Source organism: Hyla sarda, chromosome 1 (assembly GCF_029499605.1).
Source record: "Hyla sarda isolate aHylSar1 chromosome 1, aHylSar1.hap1, whole genome shotgun sequence".
Classification (NCBI taxonomy): domain Eukaryota; kingdom Metazoa; phylum Chordata; class Amphibia; order Anura; family Hylidae; genus Hyla; species Hyla sarda.
In genome coordinates this window covers 289,489,146-289,512,759 of record NC_079189.1, presented here as the reverse complement: position 1 = coordinate 289,512,759, position 23,614 = coordinate 289,489,146, and the positions used below count along the sequence as shown (strand labels likewise).

The 23,614-nt window shown below is 42.5% G+C and overlaps 1 protein-coding gene across 5 annotated transcripts in view; it reads right to left on the bottom strand.

The window, feature by feature from the left end:
- ADAMTSL5 (ADAMTS like 5) overlaps positions 1-23,614 on the bottom strand; it is a 123,065-nt gene that overhangs the window by 61,251 nt on the left and 38,200 nt on the right. For all 5 annotated transcript variants that reach the window (XM_056516561.1, XM_056516552.1, XM_056516570.1 and 2 more), the window contains exons 5-7: positions 22,317-22,428; positions 21,344-21,471; positions 13,188-13,311 (exon numbers count right to left, since the gene is read on the bottom strand). In XM_056516561.1, the coding sequence (XP_056372536.1) occupies positions 13,188-13,311; positions 21,344-21,471; positions 22,317-22,428 (364 nt within the window). The remainder of the gene's footprint in view (positions 1-13,187; positions 13,312-21,343; positions 21,472-22,316; positions 22,429-23,614) is intronic.

The following is a 23,614-nucleotide window of genomic DNA, read 5'->3' as shown; positions in this document are numbered from 1 at the left end:
GCCTGTGCGGATATCTGCCTCTACCTTCTCCTTCTCTACTATGGCCTTCTTGGATTCCGGATCTGCAGGAAATTTTATTTTGGCCTCTCTCATCAACAGGTTCAACATCCCGGTGACCAGTCTCGCCAGACCCCTCTACATCAATTGTGTTAACAATGAAAGATTGGACTGTACCATACGTTTCCGCACGGAGCCCCTCCTAATGTGCATCGGACCTCATCACGAGAAAATTGAGTTTTTGGTCCTCCCCAATTGCACTTCCGAAATTCTCCTCGGACTACCCTGGCTTCAACACCATTCCCCAACCCTGGATTGGTCCACTGGGGAGATCAAGAGTTGGGGTTCCTCTTGTTTCAAGGACTGCCTTAAACCGGTTCCCAGTACTCCCTTGCCCTCTGGTTTGCCCGCTGTGGATGAAATATCTCGTGATCTTTCCACCATATGGAAAGAGACCCAAAATTCTCTCTTACAGGCTTCATCACGCATGAAGAAGTTTGCTGATAAGAAAAGAAGAGCTCCCCCCATTTTTTCTCCTGGAGACAAGGTATGGCTCTCCGCTAAATATGTCCGCTTCCGTGTCCCTAGCTACAAATTGGGACCACGCTATCTTGGTCCTTTCAAAATTTTGTGCCAGATTAATCCTGTCTCTTACAAACTTCTTCTTCCTCCTTCTCTTCGTATTCCTAATGCCTTTCACGTTTCTCTTCTTAAACCACTCATCATCAACCGTTTCTCTCCCAAACTTGTTTCTCCCACTCCTGTTTCCGGCTCCTCGGACATCTTCTCCGTAAAGGAGATACTGGCCTCCAAGAAGGTCAGAGGGAAAACTTTTTTTTTGGTCGATTGGGAGGGTTGTGGTCCTGAAGAGAGATCCTGGGAACCTGAGGACAATATCCTAGACAAAAGTCTGCTCCTCAGGTTCTCAGGCTCTAAGAAGAGGGGGAGACCCAAGGGGGGGGTACTGTTACGCCGAGCGCTCCGGGTCCCCGCTCCTCCCCGGAGCGCTCGCTACACTCTCGCTACTGCAGCGCTCCGGTCAGATCCACTGACCCGGTGCGCTGCGATACCGCCTCCAGCCGGGATGCGATTCGCGATGCGGGTGGCGCCCGCTCGCGATGCGCACCCCGGCTCCCGTACCTGACTCGCTCTCCGTCGGTCCTGTCCCGGCGCGCGCGGCCCCGCTCCCTAGGGCGCGCGCGCGCCGGGTCTCTGCGATTTAAAGGGCCACTGCGCCGCTGATTGGCGCAAGTGGTTCTAATTAGTGTGTTCACCTGTGCACTCCCTATGTATACCTCACTTCCCCTGCACTCCCTCGCCGGATCTTGTTGCCATTGTGCCAGTGAAAGCGTTTCCTTGTGTGTTCCTAGCCTGTGTTCCAGACCTCCTGCCGTTGCCCCTGACTACGATCCTTGCTGCCTGCCCCGACCTTCTGCTACGTCCGACCTTGCTTCTGTCTACTCCCTTGTACCGCGCCTATCTTCAGCAGTCAGAGAGGTTGAGCCGTTGCTAGTGGATACGACCTGGTCACTACCGCCGCAGCAAGACCATCCCGCTTTGCGGCGGGCTCTGGTGAAAACCAGTAGTGACTTAGAACCGGTCCACTAGCACGGTCCACGCCAATCCCTCTCTGGCACAGAGGATCCACCTCCTGCCAGCCGGCATCGTGACACATATCCCTCCAGGAACATCAACCCTGTTACATTTCTTTGTGTAATCAGCAAAAAGACCAATACCTTACCATCGAGACCTTCTGTAATATCACTAATGAAGATATTAAACAAAATTGGTCTCAGTACAGATCCCTGAGGTACCCCACTGGTAACAAGACCTTGCTCTGAATATACTCCATTGACTACAACCCTCTGTTGTCTGTTACTCAGCCACTGCCTAATCCACTCAACAATATGGGAGTCCAAGCTCAATGACTGTAGTTTATTTATAAGTCTTCTATGTAGGACAGTGTCAAAAGCCTTACCAAAATCTAGATATGCGATGTTTACTGCCCCTCCGCCATCTATTATTTAAGTCACCCAGTCAAAAAATCAATAAGATTTGTTTGACATGATCTCCCTGAAGTAAACCCATGATGTTTTTCATCTTGCAATCCATGGGATTTTAGATGTTCCACAATCCTATCGTTTTTTTTGCATTTTTACTGCAATTGTGCCATTCGCAAAAATGCAGCGGTACCACTACACGTTGACGTAACTTGTCAACACAGCCTTAAACATTTCTGGAAATTTTTATTATTCAGTAGTTAGCCACAACATGTAGTTAAAGGGGTACTCCGCTGGAAGACATCTTATCCCCATCCAAAGGATAGGGGATAAGATGTCTGATTGTGGGGGGTCCTGCTGCTGGGCCCTCCTGCAATCTCTCACAAAACCCGGAGTTTTAAACAAAGACTGGGTTTCTGTGGCAGTGGTCATGACATCAAATAGACATGAATGGAGGGGGGCGTGGCGTTACGTAACGATCATGACCCCGAGCGTGAACGCTGAAGCACCGGAGTACCCCTTTAAGGGAAACTGTCAGGTGTGGATTAATAGGGCAAGGGGCACTGATTAAACAAATATTATTATTTTCCCTCTCCCCTGTTTTTGTGTAACATAAATTTTTATTACCATGGCAATGAGGGTCTTCGGTGCACTGGAAGTGTTACTTTACCCCTAGGTGCACTGATCCGCCTGCCTGCTGCTGTAACAGCCAAGGCTGGCACTGCTGCTAAGCAAACTAGGCTTTCCTAGATTCCACCAGCAGGGTTTGGCTTGGCAGGAGGGTGTCCCCCGAGGAGTGCAGCGCTGCTGTGGCTGCCAGTACCTAGTTTCACCATAAATGCCTCTTAGTGCACTTATAGTTAAATGAGCTCAGTTGTAAGACTGACAGAGCAAAGAGCTATTGGTTCATTGGCCTCTCAATCACGCTTGTGACCGCGCGCAGCATTATGTGTGCAGCCACAAGAGGCTAATTGTCTCTTCCTCTGTGCTCCAACACAGATAAATGACATCATCAATGACTACAGATCAGAGTAGGATGAGTAACGGCCATGCTTCAGACTGCACAGGAGCCAGAAGGGGCAGTATGTGGGGAGTTTTTACCTAGAGGGAGAAACTATCTACAGGGTGTAGCTACCTACAGAAGGCTATTATCTATAAGCGAATTACCTACATAAACTATTTACAGGGATACCCACCTACAGGGGACAACTATTTACAAAAGGACCTACCTACAGGTGGCACCTACCTACTACCTACATAACTGGGGAAAATAAGTGAAGGGACAAGTCAACTACTTAAGTGATGTAACTACCTAAGGGGAGGGACCTACCTTCTCTTCCTCAACCTACCTTTCTACCAACCCTACTTTGTGTGACACCAAGGTGGGCAGAACTGTTTGGGGCACTAAAGGTGCTTGAGAAGTGCAGAGACTAAAATGTTTTTCTCTGGCAGTGTCTCATTTCACTAATTGTCTGGCACCTTCTGTAGAAATGACTCATGGCTGGAAGAAATCGTCATGGGCTGGATAGAGAAGAACAAGTAAAGTGAATCAGAGAAGATGTCACCTGTGAGTCACCAAATGTAACTGCATTGTTTATAACCTATCTGGTCTGCAGAGCCTGTGTGGAGCTGAAATCTTCTATTATGTTGGTCACTTTATGAAAGGGGAATATTTCCATCTCTTATGTTCCCAGTATTGTTCCCAGTGCACAGGATTTGGTCAGTATCAGTATGATGACAATATCTATTGGAGTGTCTGTTTGCGGGGGAATTGGTTGTCGGTTTTCAAGTAGCTGGTCTTGCCTGGGGCACAAAATAGTCTAGTACCCTCGTAACAGCGCCTCCTCATGAATATTCATCTGGCCCTTTGAAGTGGCGAGCAGTTAAATCCCTGCAAAGGGGCGGATAAATATTCGTAAGGAGGCACTGTTACAGCAGTGATCAGGTGGACCTATGGGTAAAGGAACACCCCCAATGCACTGAGCACCCTCATTAGCATATCAATAAAAGTGAGTGTTAAACAAACAAAAATGATGCTGCTAAAGGTACGTTGTTAATCACAGTCCCCTGCCCTATAAGCCCATTTAACCCAGACGGGTTAAATTCTTCTAGCCTGCTGACAGTTTCCATTTAAGGCTGCTTTCACACTATAAAGTTCTTGCGTTTTAAAGAGCCGTTATAATGTTCCGTTATGAAAATGCTTAAAAAGGGCCACCAAACAGCCGTTACAAAATCCCATACGGCCGTTACAAAATCCCATTGCAGTCTATGGGATTTTTACATTATCTGTTTTAACCCGTCATAGCCCGTTATTAATAACTGATGTTATTTTGTGATGGGAGAAAAATACTGCATGTACCGTTTTTTCTCCCATCACAAATAACGTGCATTTGTTATTAATAACGGGCTATGACGGGTTAAAACGGATAATGTAAAAATCCCATAGACTTTAATGGGATTTTGTAACGGCTGTTTAGTGGCCGTTTTTAAGCGTTTTCATAACGGAACATTATATCGGCTCTTTAAAATGGAAGAACTTTATAGTGTGAAAGCAGCATTGGAAACTGTCAGCAGGCTAGAAGAATTTAACCCGTCTGGGTTAAATGGGCTTATAGGGCAGGGGACTGTGATTAACAAGTTTGTTTAACATTCACTTTAACATTTTTAACATTATAACAGCTTTTTAAAATGGAAGAACTTTATAGTGTGAAAGCAGCCTAAGGGTGCATTCACACCACGTTTTTGCAATACAGATCCCGTGTCAGGTTTTTGATGAAAAAACGGATTCCTCAAAACCTGACTAAACTGTATCAAAACGTGTGTACAACTTTCAACCCGTATACAGTTAAAAACCGTATACGGTTTGAAAAATAATGTCCGGTTGCATCAGTTTTTTAAGAAAAAATGTATACGTTTTTAACTTTTCACTCCATTATGAATAAAGATTCACTTGTTTGATTGAAATTCCAAGAAAAAAAACTGTGCAAAGTAAAAAAACGTATGGTGAAAACCGGATGGAACTGTATGCACATACAGTTCTGTACGGTTCCCATTGACTCCCATGTAAAAAAAAAAACATATACGGTTTAATACAGTTTTTCACCGGACCAAAAACCATGGTAGAATACGGTTTTGGGTACGGGAAAAAAAACTGACAAAACCGTACACGATACAAAACGGACACAACCTGATGCATCTTTTGGCATACGGTTTTCAATGGAGAGTCAATGCATATGGTTTTCAATACGGTTCCATACGGTTTTCACATTGAAACGCATACGGGAACTGTATTGCAAAAACGTGGTGTAAATGCACCCTAAGACTGGACAGTTTTTTTTTCTGCTCTCTGTTTAACAAATGTTGAATGAGTTTTCTTCTGGCATTTGTATCAACAAACACAATTGTCATGCTGGCATCTGTTTCCATCTGGAAGCTTCAACTGAAAAAACAGATAACATATTAATTTCCGAGAAACATTATATGAACAGAGTATTGTAGAAATTAGGAGCAATATGTAAATGCTACTGTATCTGTAACAACTGCATCTGAGCCGTTGTTGCAGAGTTATTGCTTTCTAATGTTTAGTGTTGCTCGCGAATATTCGCAATGCGAATTTTATTCGCGAATATCGCATATTCGCGAATTCGCGAATATTCGCGAATATAGCACTATATATTCGTAATTACGAATATTAGTTTTTTGTTTGTTTGTTTGTTTGTTTTTCTTCACAGTAAACATCACAGTGATCACCCCTCTCTGCTTCCAGCTTGTGTGGTGTAAAGAAGGCTCTAATACTACTGTGTGAGACCAGTGTGCGAATTTTCGCCTATGCAAAAATTTGCATATGCTACTTTTCGCATATGCAAATTTTTGTATATGCTAATTTTCGCATCTGGTAATTTTCGCATACAAGAATATTCGCATATGCGAAAATAAAACGAGAATATTACGAATATGCGAATATTCGCGAATATATGACGAATATTCGTCCATATATTCGCGAATATTCGCGAATTCGAATATGGCCTATGCCGCTCAACACTACTAATGTTCCAGTTGCATTGCACAGTTCTGCGCAATTAGATTAGTGAGCTGGCACCCCACGCTCCCCTGCCTCCTTCAGAATCCCCACTCTGCTCTCTGAGCACCCACCCTGGCAGGCATTTACATATTCATGACAGGGGCAGGCAGAGCGGAAAATATGGAGGAGGCAGGAAAGCACGGCGAGACAGGTACCCGCCTCTATTGTGCAGAGATGCGCAATGCAGTTAGAACATTAAAGAGCAATAACTTTGCAACTACTGCTCAGACTGATCTAAGTGACCCCTTTTTTAACCTCTTAAAGGGTACCTCTCATCAAATAAACTTTTGATATATTTTAGATTAATGAATGTTGAAAAACTTTCCAATAGCATGTAAATGAAAAATATGCTTCTTTCTATTGTATTTTTCCCGATCAGTCCTGTCAGCAAGCATTTCTGACTCATGCTGGAGTCCTAAACACTCAGAGCTGCCAGCCTGCTTTGTTCACAGCAGTGCAATCCCAGGTGAGTTTAAAGGAGCATCACATGCTTGAAACTTCTGAGGTAGCCGGAGGGCTTACCTCTCCACCATTGTCGTCTGCTTTACCACACAGATCAATGTGGTTCTATGAAACCACATTGATCTGTATGAGGAATCTAATGATTTCTCCTAAAAGTCCTCTTTTCCCAAATTCCATATAAAAAATATGTAACCATAATAAAAATAAACATATGTGGTATCGCCGCGTGCGTAAATGTCCAAACTATTAAAAATATATCATTAATTAAAACACACAGTTAATGGCGTATGCGCAAAAAAATTCCAACGTCCAATATAGCGTATTTTTGGTCACTTTTTATATCATGAAAAAATGAATAAAAAGCGATCAAAAAGTCCAATCAATAGAGAAATGGTACTGCTAAAAACTGCAGATCGCGGTGCAAAAAATTAGCCCTCATACCATCCCGTACACATAAAAATAAAAAAGTTATAGAGGTCAGAAGATGACAATTTTAAACATATACATTTTCGTGCATGTAGTTGTGATTTTTTCCAGAAGTAAGACAAAATCAAACCTATATAAGTAGGGTATCATTTTAATAGTATGGACCAACAGAATAAAGAGGAGGTGTAATTTTTCCGAAAAATTTACTGTGTAGAAACGGAAGCCCCCAAAAGTTAGAAAATGGGCTTTTTCTTCAATTTTGTCGCGCAGTGATTTTTTTTTGTTTCGCCGTAGATTTTTGGGTAAAATGACTGATGTCACTGCAAAGTAGAATGGTGGTGCAAAAAATAAGCCATCATATGTTTAGGTGCAGAATGGCAAGGGTTATGAATTTTAAAATGTAAAGAGGAAAAAATTGTTAAAAAAAAAACGATTGTTAAAAAAAAAAAATGAACATTTTTTTAAACAAAATGTGTATGTTTAAATTGGCTCTATTCTGACCCCTTTAACTTTTTCATGTTTTCATATACAGGGCGTGATCTGCAGTTTTTATCGGAACCACTTTTGCATATATGTGACTTTTTGATCACTTTTTATTTAATTTGTCAGGGAAGTGATGTGACCAAAATGCAGCAATTTGTTTATTCCATTCACCGCACGGGATCATTTACATTATATTTTAATAGTTTGAACATTTACGCACAAGACGATACCACATACAGTATACTTATTTAATTTATTTTTTACACTTTTTTTCTGTAAAATGGAAACAAGGGGGATTTTAATTTTATTGGGGGAGGGTCTTACTTTACTTTTTTTTATGTCCCCATAGGAGACTATACATACAGTAGCAATACTTTGATTGCTATTACTGTTCGGTGATATGCATAGGCATAATACTGATCAGTAATATTGTCAATCTATTGCTGTAGTCTGCTAGAAGTCAAACCAGAGCAGCAGATCGCCGGGGCCGCCAGAAGTCAGATAAGGGGACCTCCCGCGGCTATACTGACTTATCGAATCTGCAATTTCACTGTGGGTGGTTCCATCAGTCACTCTCAACAATGCTAATGCAGCAGATGCAGTGATCAGTATTAATCATGGCATCTGAGAGGTTAATAGCAGAGATCAGCGCGATCGCTAATGTCCGTCATTACTGCCAGGTCTCTGGCTGATGATAGCATTCAAGACCTGCCATGCAAGAATCGAGCGCAACTCCTATACTCGCTTCATGTGTAGGACATAATTATATGTCCTGGTGCATTAAGCACCAGCCCATCAGGACCTACATTTACAGGGGTATTGAGGGGTATTTATAAAACCTTTTTGCTCCATTATTTCGGTTGTGTTTTGTCGCTTTTTATGCAACAGTTGTTTTTTTGCAACAAAGTTCAGCGATAATTCAAAAAAGAACATTGGGGGAGATGTATCAATGTTGTTGTTGGTAGACGTTTTTTGTAGATCATTTTGGTTGGTCTAAATTTGGAGCAATTTCTCCAAATTTATCAAACTTGTGCAAGCCCCATGATAAATTTCGTGCAATGGTCTAAATCTCCACAAAGTTCTATTTGTAGACCTGTTCTACACCTCACAGGAATAGTGGTGTATCCTGGACGCTGGGCTTTTGTTCTATTGTTTTTCAGGATTCCACTGAGGGTTTTTTTTGTCCACCAGCAAAAACGCCTGAAAAACGGTCCCAGCTTTTCCTGCATTTTGGTAATTTTTCTTGGGGGAGATTTATCAAAAACTGTACAGAGGAATAGTAGTGCAGTTGCCCATAGCAACCAATCAGATTGCTTCTTTACAAAAATGAAAGGAGCAATCTGATAGGTTGCTATGGGCAACTGCACCACTCTTCCTCTACATAGGTTTTGATTAATCTCTCCCCTTGTGTTTTTTCTTGCATTTTTGCTGGTGTGCGGAAACAAACGTTTTTGTACCCTGTGTGCATTTTTTTCACTGCAAGTACTACTCCATGGGTCGGATGCAGAGCACCCGCCCCACGGAGTGTAAGGAGGTAAGGAGTGATGTATAGCATATACATATACAGGGTGCAGAGCATCACCACTTACCTCCGCCCGCTGTATAGTATACAGGGGGCATAGTGTATCCATGTATACTATACAGGAGCCCAGCAAGGAAAGAGTTAACCCACACTGCAGCTCTGCAGTTGTGCGCTCTCCTGTATATACAGCCATCTATAGATGACTGTATATACAGGATACAGTAGGCAGACAAGAACAATTGGAGGCTCCCTGTTACACACTGCAGTATGGGCGCACTCACCAGGTGAGATCGCAAATGATGTCCTAACCTTTTTTTTTTCTCATTTCAGATACGTGAATGGGGAGGACTACATCAGATTCAGTGTATTGCGATGATGACCAGCTTTTTTTTAATGTCAATAAAAGGTTTAATGAGGGCTGTGTGGGGAGTGTTTTTTTTTTTTTTTAAATAAATTTTTTTTTTCAATGCCGGGCTTAGCGTTAGCCACAAAAACAGCTAGCGCTAACCCCCAATTATTACCCCGTTACCCACCGCCACAGGGTTGCCGGGAAGAGCCAGTACCAACAGGCCGGGAGTGTCAAAAATAGCGCTCCTGGCTGGGGTTATTTAGGTTGGGGAGAGCCAGTAACAATGGTCCTCGCCCACCCTGGTAACGTCAGGCTGTTGCTGATTGGTTGGTATCTGACTGACACTGAAAATATGGGGAACCACACACTTTTTTTTATTACAAAAAAAAACAACACATAGGCTTCCCCATATTTTCAGTGTCAATCAGACACCAACCAATCAGCAACAGCCTGACATTACCAGGATGGGCAAGGACCATTGTTACTGGCCCTCCCCAGCCTAAATAACCCCAGCCTGTTACCGCCTGGGCCAAGGAGCGCTATTTTTGATGCTCCGGGCCTGTTGGTAACGGCTCTTCCCGGCACCCCTGTGGCGGTGAGTACCGGGGTAATAATTGGGGGTTAGCGCTAGCTGTTTTTGGGGCTAACGCTAAGCCCAGCTTAGTAATAGATTACGTCTACAAGACAGCTTCCACTACTAAGCCTGAAATTTCAATTATAAAAAACACAACACATGAAATAAAAAATGGATTTAAAAAAACACTCCCCCACAGCCCTCGTTAACCCTTTTATTGACATTAAAAAAATGCTAGTCATCGTCACACTCCACCGAATCTCAGGTAGTCCTCTGCATTCACTTATCTGAAATGACAATAAAATAAAAACACGAAAAATGGGTCAGTACATTTTTGGCGCTCTCCCCTGGGTAGAGCGCACATAATGCAGTGTGTTCCTAAAGAGGGAGCCTCCAATTGTTGCTAAACTACAACTCCCATCATGGGGGCTGTAGGTAAACAACAGCTGGAGTTTCCCTGTTTGGGAACACACAAAAACGCATAATGAGAACAGAGCCATACTTACCACCCTGGCTTCAGGCCTGGACTGTGAAGCTCCGCCCCCTAATGATGTCATCACTAGGGGGCAGGGGCGGAGAAGTTGCAAGGGGTCTCAATAGTGAGACCCCTGAGATCCGTCAGTCTGCCCTTGGACTACTACTCCCATCATGGGAAATTTTGTGTCCCATGATGGGAGTAGTTGTAGTACCGCAGTGCTGAGGAATGGCTCTTACACATCCCCCAACTGCAAAACTTTATTGTGACTGTTAGGACTACTACTCCCATCATGGACAGACTCTGTCCATGATGGGAGTTGTAGTCCTCGGGCTGAAGGACAGATCGCAGCAGGTCATTCTCCAGAGACCAGCTGCGATCAGCATTTATTAACTTAAAAAGCCAGTGGCAACACTGCACTCCCCTCCCCCCCCTCCTCCTGTATACAGATGTCACGATTCATAATCCCCGCCTCCGGGAGAGGGGAGCTCTGATTGGTGGAAAGCTATTCACCACTATACACCAATCAGAGCTCCTGTCTTCTGGTGGGGATTATGAATTGTGACAGGTCTATACAGGGGAGCGAGTGGAGCCGCTTCTACAGTAAATAATTGTTATGTGTACTGTACCCCCCCCCCCCCCCCCGCCCAGACTAATACTGACCCCTTCTATAGTGAGCGCTGGGACCGCTGTGTGATTGACAGATCCCCAGCGCAAGTGTCCGGCCCCACTGACCTTTATATGTTATAAATCTTTATGATACGCACTGCCCGTCCTCCTCTTCATTCTTCTGATGCCGGAGACGAGCGGATTGTTTCATAGTCTATAGACAGAGCGCCCCTTCCCTGCCTCCACACTGCACAGGGCTGGGGTCAGACAACGGCAGGGGGCGCTCTGACTATAGTGAAAGCAGAAGCCGCGCGACTCCGGTATCAGAAGTATGAAGAGGAGGACGGGCAGTGTGTATCATAAAGATTTATAACATATAAAGGTCAGTGGGGCCGGACACTTGCGCTGGGGACCTGTCAATCACACAGCGGTCCCAGCGCTCACTATAGAAGGGGTCAGTATTAGTCTGGGGTGGGGGGGGGGGTACAGTACACATAACAATTATATACTGTAGAAGCGGCTCCACTCGCTCCCCTGTATAGACCTGTCACAATTCATAATCCCCACCAGAAGACAGGAGCTCTGATTGGCTAATAGTGGTGAATAGCTTTCCACCAATCAGAGCTCCCCTCTCCCGAAGGCGGGGATTATGAATCGTGACATCTGCATACGGGAGCCGGCGACAGCGCAGTGGAGCCGCATATACCGCCGGCTTTTTAAGTTAATAAATGCAGATCGCAGCGGGTCTCTGGAGAATGACCTGCTGCGATCTGTCCTTCAGCCCCAGGACTACAACTTCCATCATGGACAGAGTCTGTCCATGATGGGAGTAGTAGTCCTAACAGTCACAATAGAGTCCCGCAGATGGGGGATGTGCGTCTCTCAGCGCTCCGGTACTACAACTACTCCCATTATGGGACAGATTCTGTCCCAAGATGGGAGTAGTTGTAGTACTGCAGTGCTGAGAGACAGCTCCTGCATCCTCCACCTGCATCTTCCACCGTCTGCCATTTTCTACGAGTCCTTGCTAGCACTCTTAGGTTTAGACTACTTTTCTTGCAAAAAAGCGCAATTGCGCAAAAAAAACCATCTACTTTTTTTTGCGCAATTGATAAATACCAGTCCACTGGATTAGGTTGTGTACGGTAGACCAAACTGGTGACAACTTTAGAAAACTGTCCACCAAAAAAAACGCAGCTCTATGCAAAAAAAGCGCAATTGCGCAAAATTTGTAGACGTGAAAAATGGTCTAAATGCAATGATACATGTCCCCCATTGTTTGTAAAGTGACGTTGTAAGTCACGATTTTAAGTGAAATCATGCAGTGGTCAGGAATTTATTATGTGCGACATTTCAGTTTGTTGTATAATTTGAAGCAACTGTGCTGACTGACAGCATTATAAAAAGTTGCACATTTGTTGCATGTGAAATTTGCTTAAAAAGTTGCAGAGGAAGTATCATACAAAGTGGAGTACTGAAGTAAGAAATGCAATCAGCACCAGATTTATCACATGCCCTGCACGATGTAATAAATTAGGTGCAGGTACACAGTTTCCACCACACAAATCAATGGAGTAAAAACACATTCACCTATTTAAAGGGGTATTCCAGGAAAAAAAAACTTTTATTTTTATATCAACTGGCTCCAGAAAGTTAAACAGATTTGTAAATTACTTCTATTAAAAAATCTTAATCCTTTCTATAATTATCAGCTGCTGAAGTTGAGTTGTTTTCTGTCTGGCAACAGTGCTCTCTGCTGACATCTCTGTTTGTCTCGGGAACTGCACAGAGAAGAATAGGTTTGCTATGGGGATTTGCTTCTAAACTGGGCGGTTCCCGAGACACATGTCATCAGAGAGCACAGAAAAGAACAACTTAACTTCAGAAGCTCATAAGTACTGAAGGAATGAAGATGTTTTAATAGAAGTAATTTACAAATCTGTTTAACTTTCTGGAGCCAGTTGATATATAAAAAAAAACGTTTTTCCTGGAAAACCCCTTTAATGCTGTGGATGCGCTGCCGGCAGTCACAGAGCAACTGCAAAGCTAGCTCCATGCTACGCTTTGTGACTGCCGGCAGCCCATCCGCAACGTCAAATACGTTGTGGATGCGCTGTGTGTGACCCTACCCATTAATGATAATGTATTACAATGACCTGCAAGATATAAATTAACATCTACCCATATTGAATAGACAGCTGAAAATAACCTGTAGATGGATAATGAAGCCGATATACATCCTTAATGTGAACGCAAGAGTCATTTTTGCCACCACAATTTCCACATGAATCGTTCTTCATCCCAGAGCCCAAAATGCCATCACAGCCTGTTGTCTGTAGAATGAAGGCACAAAATGCATGATTTACCATAAGATTAATCTAAACATAACATAGGGGGAGGTTTATCCAAACCTCTGTGGAGGAAGCATGATGCAGTTTGCCCACAGCAACCAATCAGATTGATTTTTTATTTTTAAAATAAATTGTAAAATGAAAAAAACCATCTAACTGGTTGCTATGGGCAACTGCTCCACTTTTTCCCCACACAGGTTTTGTAAAATCTCCCCCAAATTGTAGCCCATAAAGGACATCAGATGTTTTATTTTTATTTTTGCACTTTAGTTTTTTCCTCCTCACCTTCTAATAACCATAACACTTTCAATTTTCCATCTACAGACCAATATTAAGACTTGGTTTGTGCACCACCAATTGTACTTTGTAATGACATCACTTATTGTACCACAAAATCTACAGTAAAACAACAACAAAAAAATAAAGTAAAATCTTATTTTTGGGTAGATCTGGTTCTAAAAGAAGTGTTAATTGGCTAATGCAGCCTGCATTGCTGTGACAATGTATAGGCCAATCAGGGGGCTTGGACAACAGGCCAATTAAAACTGGTCTCAGTGTCCATTCCCTTCTCAAGGGGGATATAAATATTCAACTAGCCTGTTACTTTGCCTGTGTTTGAGTTCTTTCTGAACTAGCTCTTGTATTACTCCTTGCTAGTTGCTTCCTCTATTCTGTGTATTTTGACCCTTGCTAAATCACCAAAGAATTCTTCTGTCGTCTGTATTTGTACTGAGAGCTCTCTAGGTTTGATTTCGGCCTGTCTGATTACTGTTTACTGTGTGTCTGTGTTTTATTTTACTGTGCTATACATTTTATACATTTATTGTATTTGTCTTGCACTGTAGTAGAGTAGGATTCGGCACTGTGATTGGGGCCATCCTATTAAGGAGGTGGCCCCCAAAAGGCAGGGACAGTGGTCTGGTGAGCTCAGGGTTGCACTTTTCCCGAACCAACATTACAGAGCAAGCCTAAATGGTATATCTACCATAAGAGTTATAGTTAGTTAGGCAACCAAATCAATACACATCTAAAAGCGTCTCATTCCATAATGCTCATTATGCATTGATACGCCAATATTCAGGATTCCTGTACAAGATTAACAATAAAGTACTAGTGCATAAAAGAAGTTTCAAATGTATCCCTTTACATTTTTATTTTGTATCAAACAATACTGAAATTCCAATAAAATATGTTCAGTAAAGGAATGGTTGGGTAAAGACCAGGTGGAGGAAAGAACAACCTTGCCATGTCCTACGCCAGTAAGCATGTTGGTGGCAGTACTAGCACTCTGGGCACCAGCCATGTGCCAAGGTCCAGGACCACTAGAAGGCAGCCATGTGCCTAGGCCTACTACAAGTAGAAGCAGCCATGTGCGCAAGCCCGGTATAAGTAGCAGCTGCCATGTGCCTGCTAGTAGTAGCAGCATCAACAAGCCAGAGATATCTATCTCCTTCAGGGGATTTGTTGTTTTGTAGGATATGACATGGTCCTGTACTACATTTAGGCCCTGTCAGGTTACAGTTCACTCTCTTTGAGAACAAGTCTTTGCTGAGTACAGCAACCACCAGAGAACTCAGTGTAAGTGATCAGCATCTGGAAGGCCACAAAAGCTACAGTCTCAAGTCTATGTCTGCTGTCACTGAAACTAGTCAAGTCCTTCACATAGTCAAGGCAAATCTAATTACAAGTCAAGTTAACTACAAGTACATTGGTCCAGCAAGCTGCAAGGTCCTCTCGGTCCTGGCAACCTCTCTGGGAATTCTGGCCTTAGCTGTGAAGATAATTACACCTGTCTTCTACTCGGTAAAGCCTTCGTTTTACCAGAACTGGTTGTGGACTCTAATTTCACTTCTAGCAATTGGGATAGCGGAGAATCCGGACGTGTGGTGTTCCGGAACCCGAAAACCACACTGGCGTCACAAACACTAAGGGTTAATACCATCCAGCCCCCGGGGTTAATACCTTCTGATCCCACCAACCTACACCACTACACCCATGGTCCCGCCATTACACCGGGTGGTCCACCACAATTAAGAACAAGCCAGATGCTATAACGTTGAACCAGGTGTAAGTCAATTCCTTTTCGGTTACATGGCACAGTCAGCTTTTAGAGTGTGTTGCAGAAGTGGTGGAGGAAGAAGCAAGTGGAGGTGGAAGCAATGGCTGCGCATAGGTGTGTTAGTGGAAATTTTGTAAAGCATAGTGATAGTGTCAGTCATAGAGGTGGATATGATGTGTGAGGGAAAGAAGCCCATGATACATAATAACAGACTGAGAATAATAGCTGTGACAATACAGAGTACTAAGAATAAATGGATTTAGACATGGGAACCAGCTGACAAGGTGGCGACATCATTGGAGCAACAGGGTAGTGGTGGCACTGTCAGCAATAAAGACCTGCAAAACTTCCCAGATGTAGGACTGCTGGTATGGTCAGCTCAGGAGCAGGTCACGGCAACAGACTGTTTGGAAATTCTTCTGTACCTTCCCAGAGGAAGAAAACAAGGCTCAATGCCAGATCTGTAAGCAGAAAGTAAAGCATGGCCTGGGCCAAAGTTTAGGGACTTTGACCATATGGATCGGCATCACAAGACTACATGGGACAATCGAAACGCCCCACAATGTGAACAAAACCTTTCTGTTGCTGTTTCTGTGTCAAATAATTGTTATTTGTCTAGTAGCTAGGCCACATCCACAAACAGTACAGTCTCTGTGTTGTCATCTAGTGTTCCTCCTCCTTCATTCAATCAGTTATCCATAACCAAATCTGTATCCTGTAAACAATAGTATGCACTCAGTTTTCCACTTGTCGTGTATCTAAATTCACACCTGGCCAATGTGTTGGTGTTCAGCAACTACCGTACCATCCGGTTAAATCAACCACCATTAGGAAACTAATGGGGGTGTGCCCACCCAAGGTGGAGCATACTCAGGCGTCATTAGAACTCTAAATAGACCTTTCCCGGCCTTGCACAATCATGTGGAGTAGAATGTGGGCTACTACATGCAGTTGTCAGTGTGCAGCACAGTAGATTCTTGGAATAGTAGTTATGGCCAGGGCCAATACTTGTGTTTTATGGTACACTGGCCCAACAGCTTGCAGCACGATGCTCCACTGAACCAAAGACAGGCACCTCAATGGTGATGCCGATCTGGTTAATCTTCTGACATCTGCTATCCTCCTCCTTATGCAGGATATCTTAAATGTCCCCATGGACTCTCATGTCACCAGATTAGACTTGTAGACAGAACTTGCTCAGTTTGTTGTTCTGTCTTGTCCACCCTCCAGTGCAGCATCAGAGTGAGTATTCCATGCCGCAGAAGGTGTCATCACCCCTTAGTGAACAAGATATCTGCCAACAACATGAAAAAACTTACATTTGTTAAAATAAATCAGGCATAGATCAATGAGGAAATGAAAATGGCTGTGCCTGATGCCACTGATAAGATAAGCCACTGCTGTTGTCAACAGGCTACTACAACCACCACCCCTGCTGTCGACTCACTTGTACTACTACTACGCCTGCTGTCTACTGACTACTACTTCCACAGGTCCACCACTGCTGCTGCTCACTACTACCAGACCTACGTAAGCACAGATTCAAGTACTTTGTTTTTCACTGTACTGCTGTTTCTGAAGCTTCTTCTACCACCACCCCTGCTGCTACTACCAGGCCTACACAATCAGATGATCCCAAAAAAAGCCATTTCTTCTTCAAAAAAACCTGTTGCAACTCCCAAAAAGGCATTATTTATGCACCACTTTGAAAAAGCCATTGCTTGTTCTGATACCTCCGTTTGTGTTTTAACACCAGCAGCCAACCACATAAAGAAATTATTTTTTAAACAAGCTGTTAGTTACCACAGGTTACCACATGTTGCTGTTACCTTTTATATTAACTTAACAACCATTTAAAAATTACTTGGATACACTCCGAGGTGACCTAGCAGTGTAATACAGGGCTTTAGGACTCTTAGATAGGGATATACATGAGTTTAACCCCTTAAGGACTCAGCCCATTTTGGCCTTAAAGAGTACCTGTCATCAACAAAAACTTTTAATATGTTGTTCATAATCATTAATGAAGAGATATTGTAATATATCTTCATTAAAAAATATTAATATTTATACCAGTTTTTTCATTTTATACTTTTGGCCACTAGGGGCCTCTCTTCTATGCCTGGTCTGCAGGTAGCTTCCTATGCTTTTCATAGTAAGTGTACAGCTGTTAGGACTAATGCTGAAAGGGTTCTGGTCCTTCCACCGGAAGTTCAGTACTCTCAGCTCGCAGGCTTGTAGCTCACAGTGAGCTGAGAGTACTGAACTTCCGGTGGAAGGACCAGAACCCTTTCAGCATTAGTCCTAAAAGCTGTACACTTACTATGAAAAGCATAGGAAGCTACCTGCAGACCAGGCATAGAAGAGAGACCCCTAGTGGCCAAAAGTATAAAATGAAAAAAACTGGTATAAATATTAATATTTTTTAATGAAGATATATTACAATATCTCTTCATTAATGATTATGAACAACATATTAAAAGTTTTTGTTGATGACAGGTATTCTTTAAGGACTCAGACAATTTAATTTTTACGTTTTCATTTTTTCCTCCTCGCCTTCTAAAATTCATAACTCTTTTATATTTTCATCCACAGACTAGTGTGAGGGCTTGTTTTTTGCGCAACCAGTTGTCCTTTGTAATGACATAACTCATTATATCATAAAATGTATGGCGCAACCAAAAAACACTATTTTTGTGGGGAAATTAAAAAGAAAAACGCAATTTTGCTTATTTTGGAAGGTTTCGTTTTCACGCCGTAAAATTTATGGTAAAAATGACATGTGTTCTTTATTCTGAGGGTCAATACGATTAAAATTATACCCATTATTACATACTTTTCTATTATTGTTGTGCTTAAAAAAAATCACAAACTTTTTAACCAAATTAGTACGTTTATAATCCCTTTATTTTGAGGACCTCTAACTTTTTTATTTTTCCGTATATGCGGCGGTATGGGGGCTCATTTTTTGTGCCATGATCTGTACTTTTTTTTGATACCACATTTGCATATATAAAACTTTTAATACATTTTTTATAATTTTTTTTAATAATATGTATTAAAAAAGTAGCAATTTTGGACTTTTTTTTTTTCGTTCACGCAGTTCACCGTACGGGATCATTAACATTTTATTTTAATAGTTCGGACATTTACGCACGCGGCGATACCAAATATGTCTATAAAATAAATTTTTTACGCTTTTTGGGGGTAAAATAGGAAAAAACGGACGTTTTACTTTTTTATTGGGGGAGGGGATTTTTCACTGTTTTTTTACTTTAACTTTTAAATTTTTTTACATTTTTTTTTACACTTGAATAGTCCCCATAGGGGACTATTCATAGCATTACCATGATTGCTAATACTGATCTGTTCTATGTATAGGACATAGAACAGATCAGTGTTATCGTCGATCTTCTGCTCTGGTCTGCTCGATCTCAGACCAGAGCAGGAGACACCGGGAGCCGGAATTCATTGAAATCGCGCACTGCCGCAGATGCCGGGATCTGTATTGATCCCGGCACCTGAGGGGTTAATGGCGGACGCCCGCGAGATCAGCAGCCGGGATCAGCCGCGCATGACACGGGCATCGCTCCGATGCCTGCGGTTATGCACAGGAAGTAAATGTACGTCCTGGTGCGCTAAGTACCACCGCACCAGGACGTACATTTACGCCCTGCGTCCTTAAGGGGTTAAAGGGGTACTCCACTGGAAAACATTTTTTTTTAATTCAACTGATGCCAGAAAACAAAACAGATTTGTAAATTACTTCTATTTAAAAATCTTAATCCTTTCAGTACTTATCAGCTGCTGTATGCTCCACAAGAAGTTATTTTCTTTTTAAATTTCCTTTCTGTTTCACAGTGCTCTCTGCTGTCATATCAGGAACTGTCCAGAGCAGGAAAGGTTTGCTATGGGGATCACTGTGGTCAGACAGAAAGGAAATTAAAAAGAGAAGACCTTCCTATGGAGCATATAGCAGCTAATAAGTACTGAAAGAATTAAGATTTTTTTAATAGAAGTAATTTACAAATTTGTTTAATTTTCTGGCACCAGTTGATTTAAAAAATATATTTTCCAGGGGAGTACCGCTTAAAGGGTTATTGCTGGGGAGTACCACTTAAAGTCCAGTTCTGCCTGTTCACTTTTTGTTCTTACCAAACTAGTTCTGATCTTCACCAATAGCCTAAAATGTGCGTTTAACACTGTCAAAGAGCCCTTAAAGTAATTTAAAACACTGTTAGGTCACCTATTTTGGTAGCGGGTTGTGATGAGGGCAGATGTTGCTACCCTAGGGGCAGATGGCATTAACCCCTTGTATTCTTGATCGTGCGGATGTCCTTGATCGTGCGGATGTCTGCCATTAACCCCTCAGATGCCGTGATCAATACAGATCACAGCATGTGCGGCAGTGCGGTACTTTGAATGGATGATCGGAGTGCCCAGCATGGCAGCCGGAGATCCCCTCACCTTGCTCCGGCTGTCTCCCGGGGTCTTCTGCTCTGGTCTGAGATCGAGCAGACCAGAGCAGAAGATCACCGATAATACTGATCAGTGCTATGTCCTATACATAGCACTGAACAGTATTAGCAATCAAATGATTGCTACAAATAGTCCCCTATGGGGACTATTAAAGTGTAAAAAAAAGTATAAAAATGTTAAATAAAAAAGTAAAAAAATTGGAAAAATCCCCCCCCCCAAAAAAAGTAAAACATCAGTTTTTCCCATTGTACCCCCCAAAAAGTGTGAAAAAAATAATTAATACACATATTTGGTATCGCCGCATGCGTAAAAGTCTGAACTGTTAAAGAATATTGTTAATTATCCCGTACGGTGAATGGCGTAAAAGTTTTAAAAAATTGCTGCTTTTTTCACATTTTATTCCCCAAAAAATTTATAAAAAATTTATAAAAAGTAAAACCTAAGCAAAAGGGGTACTGATAAAAACTACAAATCATGGCGCAAAAAATGAGCCATCTTATCACCCTATATACGGAAAAATTAGAAAGTTATATGTGGTCAAAATAGGGCAATTTCAAACATACTCATTTTGTTAAAATGGTTTGAGATATTTTTTAAGCGGAACAATTATAGAAAAGCATATAACATGGGTATCATTTTAATCGTATTGACCCACAGAATAAAGAAAACATGTCATTTTTACCGGAAAGTGTACAGCATGAAAACAAAGCCTTCCAAAATTTGCTTTTAACTTTCCCACATTACTTTCCCACAAAATTAACTTTCCCACATAAATAATATTTGTTTGGTTGCGCCGTACATTTTATGGTAAAATAAGTGATGTAATCACAAAGTACAAATGGTGACACAAAAAACAAGCTGTCTGTGGATGGAAATATAAAAGAGTTATGATTTTTAGAAGGCGAGGAGGAAAAAACAAAAATGCAAAAATAAAATTGGTCTGGTCCATAAGGCCAAAATGGGCCTGGTCCTTAAGGGGTTAAAGTGGCTTTGACATTACCCCTAAACCTCCTCCTGATTGGCTGGGAAAACAGTTTGAAAGGTATTATGGGATTCCCTGAGGTCATGCGATCCTTCCTCTTTCTCCTTTCTGCCATGTGGAAGATGATTTTAGAAGGTTCTGCTAAACTACAATTTCAAATCATAGCCAAACAAAACTTTGAGCAAAATTCTTACCAAACTTTTGTTCTATGGGTTCGGTTTGCTCTATTTCTATTGCTGATTTACATGTTCTGGAAGAATGTATTCACTGAGAACCCATCTCTTTAGTGAAATAAAAAAAAAAATACCAAACTGAAGTTCACTCAACTCTAGTAGAAACCTGTCAATCAAGCAGGAGAACCACCTCCTAGACGGTTCCCCCTCTGTTTTTCTCTCTGAAACTCTGTAGCATTTGAAAGTACAGTGTATTGTCAGTGATCCTGTAGAGATTTGATTCTTCCAGTGTTCTACTTACTGGCCTTCTTTAGTAATTACCTGACATTGACCATTGATGCAAGTACCATCAGAGTCTGGTCCACAGCTAGTTCCATCTAACACTCTTCCAAAACTGTAATAAAAGTTGAATCCAACAGCCAAGCAGTTCAGATCACAGGGAATGGGACCTGAAAATATGCAAACAATTGAGATCGTTTTTATAAAGTCACATATAGCTATAAATAACTGTTCATTAAATGTTCTGTACACAAAACAGTTGGGATCATGCGATAGTATGTGTCACGATGCCGGCTGGCAGGTAGTGGATCCTCTGTGCCAGAGAGGGATTGGCGTGGACCGTGCTAGAGGATCGGTTCTAAGTCACTACTGGTTTTCACCAGAGCCCGCCGCAAAGCGGGATGGTCTTGCTGCGGCGGTAGTGACCAGGTCGTATCCCCTAGCAACGGCTCAACCTCTCTGGCTGCTGAAGATAGGCGCGGTACAAGGGAGTAGACAGAAGCAAGGTCGGACGTAGCAGAAGGTCGGGGCAGGCAGCAAGGATCGTAGTCAGGGGCAACGGCAGAAGGTCTGGAATCACAGGCAAGGAACACACAAGGAACGCTTTCACTGGCACTAGGGCAACAAGATCCGGCGAGGGAGTGAAGGGGAAGTGAGGTGATATAGGGAAGTGCACAGGTGTAAACACTAATTGGAACCACTGCACCAATCAGCGGTGCAGTGGCCCTTTAAATCGCAAAGACCCGGCGCGCGCGCGCCCTAGGGAGCGGGGCCGCGCGCGCCGGGACAGAACTGACGGGGAGCGAGTAAGGTACGGGAGCCGGGGTGCGCATCGCGAGCGGGCGCTACCCGCATCGCGAATCGCATCCCGGCCGGAGGTGGTAACGCAGCGCCCCGGGTCCGTGGAACCGACCGGGGCGCTGCAGTGAGGGAAGTGTAGCGAGCGCTCCGGGGAGGAGCGGGGACCCGGAGCGCTCGGCGTAACAGTATGCAACGTTTTTGTCTTTATACTAACCTCCATAAAATGGCACCCAGATGTATGTTTGATGAGATGAGCCAGGGATGGGTTTGTTGTTGTAGAGGGTACACTGTATATTCCTAAAAGGCACTGAATCTGCTGGACACAGCTGTTAAATTACATAGAGATGTTCAAACAACTGAAAAGTACTATTTCTCTCTTTGTAGTGTATGTGGCAATATATTATGTTGTATATGGCCTCTAGCAGTCTTATTACCTGTATGTTTGTTTGTACGTTTTTCCAAAGAGCACCCAAATAAAACACCATGGTCACCCAGATATCCACAATATTATGGTTGCAATATAGAAGCTATCTGTAGAGAAAGAGTGGTGTAGTTACCAATAGCAACCATAGTGCTTCTTTTATTTTTACATAGGCCTCTGAAACGTGAAATAGGCAATCAGACTTTTTGCTATTGGCAACTGCACCACTCTTCCTCCACACAGGTTTTCATAAATCTCTTCCATTGTGTAGTACATTTTCTTTTACTTTACTGTAGACAACTCTTGAGCCCCAGTGCAAATCCTGTAACTGATTACCCATCTATTATGTGCTATTTATAATGCTTGTGTACCATGGCATCAGGGTCTAACTGCGAATACCACTCATGCACCTCTTATGGCTTGTTCACATTTATATCTTCAATGACTTAGAGTGGGGATCAAAAGTTTGGGCACCCCAGGTAAAAATTTGTATTAATGTGCATAAAAAAGCCAAGGAAAGATGGAAAAATCTCCAAAAGGCATCAAATTACAGATTAGATATTCTTATAATATGTTAATAAAAGTTAGATTTTATTTCCATCATTTACACTTTCAAGATAACAGAAAACAAAAACATGGCGTCTGCAAAAGTTTGGGCACCCTGCAGAATTTATAGCATGCACTGCCCCCTTTGCAAAGCTGAGACCTGCCAGTGTCATGGATTGTTCTCAGTCATCATCTGGGAAGACCAGGTGATGTCAATCTCAAAGGTTTTAAATGCCCAGACTCATCTGACCTTGCCCCAACAATCAGCACCATGGGTTCTTCTAAGCAGTTGTCTAGAAATCTGAAACTGAAAATAGTTGATGCTCACAAAGCTGGAGAAGGCTATAAGAAGATAGCAAAATGTTTTCAATATCCTCTGTTCGGACTGTAATTAAGAAATGGCAGTTATCAGGAACAGTGGAAGTTAAAGCAAGATCTGGAAGACCAAGAAAAATATCAGCTCGCAGGATTGTTAGAAAAACAATTAAAAACCCACGTTTGACTGCACAATCCCTCCAGAAAGATCTGGTAGACACTGGAGTTGT